The 2,500-nt window shown below is 40.0% G+C and overlaps 1 protein-coding gene across 1 annotated transcript in view; it reads left to right on the forward strand.

Moving 5' to 3' along the window:
• The first annotated feature begins 982 nt into the window (after window positions 1-982).
• LOC137995097 (uncharacterized) overlaps window positions 983-2,500 on the forward strand; it is a 9,182-nt gene continuing 7,664 nt past the window's right edge. Inside the window, exons 1-2 of the mRNA XM_068840681.1 lie at window positions 983-1,079; window positions 2,451-2,479. Coding sequence (XP_068696782.1) covers window positions 983-1,079; window positions 2,451-2,479 — 126 coding nt within the window. The remainder of the gene's footprint in view (window positions 1,080-2,450; window positions 2,480-2,500) is intronic.

Below are 2,500 nucleotides of genomic sequence, written 5' to 3' on the forward strand. Positions count from 1 at the left end.
CTCTTGAAACCTGCTTTTAAAAGTAAATTTGACTCAACGTGCACAAGCTCCACATAGTCCGTGCTGAAAATCACATGTAAATCCCCGCTTATAGTACCGCTTTCCATGTTATTTCCGGATTGACACCGGTTGTATGTTTTCTACTCGTTCAAGATGGACTGCGTGTTTGCATCATTTTTTCCCGCGCTCAGATCCATGTTTATCTCTTGGCGCTCAACAACGGTTCCTCGTTTTCCCGCGCGATCGGTTTCGCGCAACTGTGTCTCCTTGCAGAGCACCAGCTCCATGTTTCCCTTTGATTTCAGTTGCCATTTGTATTTGCTGTACTGTCAACCAGCGATTTTTTCAATACAAAATCATTCCAGTAGCCCTTTTTTGTCATTTCACAGCATCAGTGCGGCCTGACTGCGCACACATCGTTTCCGATTACACCTTTGAGCCTCCTTTACATGCCGGAAGCGGACGTTCCATCACTTACTTTAGTTGAGTCGTGTAGCTCCACCTTATGTGCTTCATGCTGTTTATGCCACAAATGGGCGTACAAACTGTTTCTGTCAGTAATCAGTGAGTAATGCGAGCCTCTTTCGCGCACGCGTCCTTCTTCCAGCACCAAAATTTCATCAGCGTCAACCACCGTGGATAAGCGAGGAGCTATAAAGATGGAAGTTCTGTCCTTTGTTACACGTCTGAGACTGTTAAGGATATTCTAAAACGTAAAAAAATAGTACATAAATATTGATTGTTGCAAAAGAAAAATCGTTCTAAGAAACCCCATTTCTTTTCTTTCTTTTTATAGATAGCAATGATCCAAAATGTCGTAATCTTGCTAATTTGCCGTTTCCGAGTCGTGCTTGTTTTCAAACGGCTGTCTGGTCTTAGTGCAAGGGTTAATTCATATCATTAAACGAAGTGATTCAAGGATTATTCAGTGGGATGGGGAGGGGTTAAGTAGCAATCGCTAAATTGGCTATACATATTCGCCATGTTATCGAAACTCTGTGCTTTTCCAAACACTTTTGTTGGTTGTTTCGACCGCTGTGCCAGTCACAATGGGTTTGAGGTGCAGGGATGGTGCAGTGGTGAGAACACTTGCCTCCCAACCACCAATGTGGCCCGGGTTCGATTCCCAGACTCGGCGTCATATCATATATCATATATCTTTCTTTTCCCTCGATTTTAGAGTAGCTTGGTGTAGCTAATATCTCCGAGCATTTACCCTCCCAACCATGATACACCACAGAAGACAGACCACAACACCGGGAACTACATGCCCTACTCTTTGCGACAAGTGTGTGGGTTCTTTTATGCGACTTTTTTTTTTATGCGACTTTCCTCGAGATAAGTCATTGAATTCTGAGGGGAGATTGGATAATTTAGGTTTACGTCACATTTATCTGCATTTCCCAGCTAAAAGTGGTGGTTTCCAGTGTCCCGTAAGCTTATTTTAAAAATTATATTTCGTACGTGAAATGTGCTTTAAAAAACCGCACGTTGGAAACTTCCTCTATCGCGTTAAAACGTTGAACGTACGTAAATACCTGCCATCCTGAATTTGGCGCCAAAAGGCAAGCTTAAGGAAATCGCAGGTAGTAACTGTTTAATTTGACGTCTTCTAAAGAAATGGTAGCCTCTGAAGACAAGCGTTTTCTTCTCCTCTTTTACCTACGACAGTTGCGAAAGTTAAGACGAAAGTACCTCAAGAGATATTGGGTAGGAGATTTTTTTTTTCCAAAAGCGTTTTAAATTTCAATTGGTGAATACCAAAATTGAGGGAGTTGTTAGACAGCTTCCCGTTGCTATGGTGCCCACTTAAATCATAATCATCAGTGCATCTTGTTTAGCTGCAAATAGTGTTTCCGTTATGTAAAACAATGTTGCAGAGTCAATCCTTGTCATGGGACATTCCCTGGAAATTGTTGAAACTGGTTTGAACTACCTTAATAATTAACGTAGATTACCACAGTGTAGTGTTTTTGTCCATGCATGTTAACGGTTGTGAAAAATAAAAACGTACGTAAGAAAAGAAATTTACAACTACAATATATTATTACATTATTGCTTGTGTTGACATCATGTTGCCCAATTTCCACTGCTGCAAATTACTCGTGATCATTTTGATGCATTTCTTTTCCTAGGGTTAGTCTTTAAACCCTTATACAGTTAAAACTTATTTTTTTCCAAAATTGTGACAGTGGCTATAAATCCACTCCAGAATTTTTTTTAACACATCAATTCTGCTTGCCAAATTGCTACGTGTAAATACCTGCCACTAATTTGTATTACCATAACCTCTACTGTATTTTGACTTCTTCAAAGGAGCTCTCGAAGGCACTCAGCATAACACAATTGGCACTATGGGCCCCAATAAATGGCCCAACATTGTTCAGTGTAATTAAGTATTTCTGTAGCAACTAATTTACAATATAAATATATATATTTTCTATTTGAAGGTGCAGATCCAAATATGAGAATGCCTGAGGTCTGTATTGATTGATCATCA

The sequence above is a fragment of the Montipora foliosa genome, chromosome 3 (assembly GCF_036669935.1).
Source record: "Montipora foliosa isolate CH-2021 chromosome 3, ASM3666993v2, whole genome shotgun sequence".
In the NCBI taxonomy this organism is placed as follows: Eukaryota; Metazoa; Cnidaria; class Anthozoa; order Scleractinia; family Acroporidae; genus Montipora; species Montipora foliosa.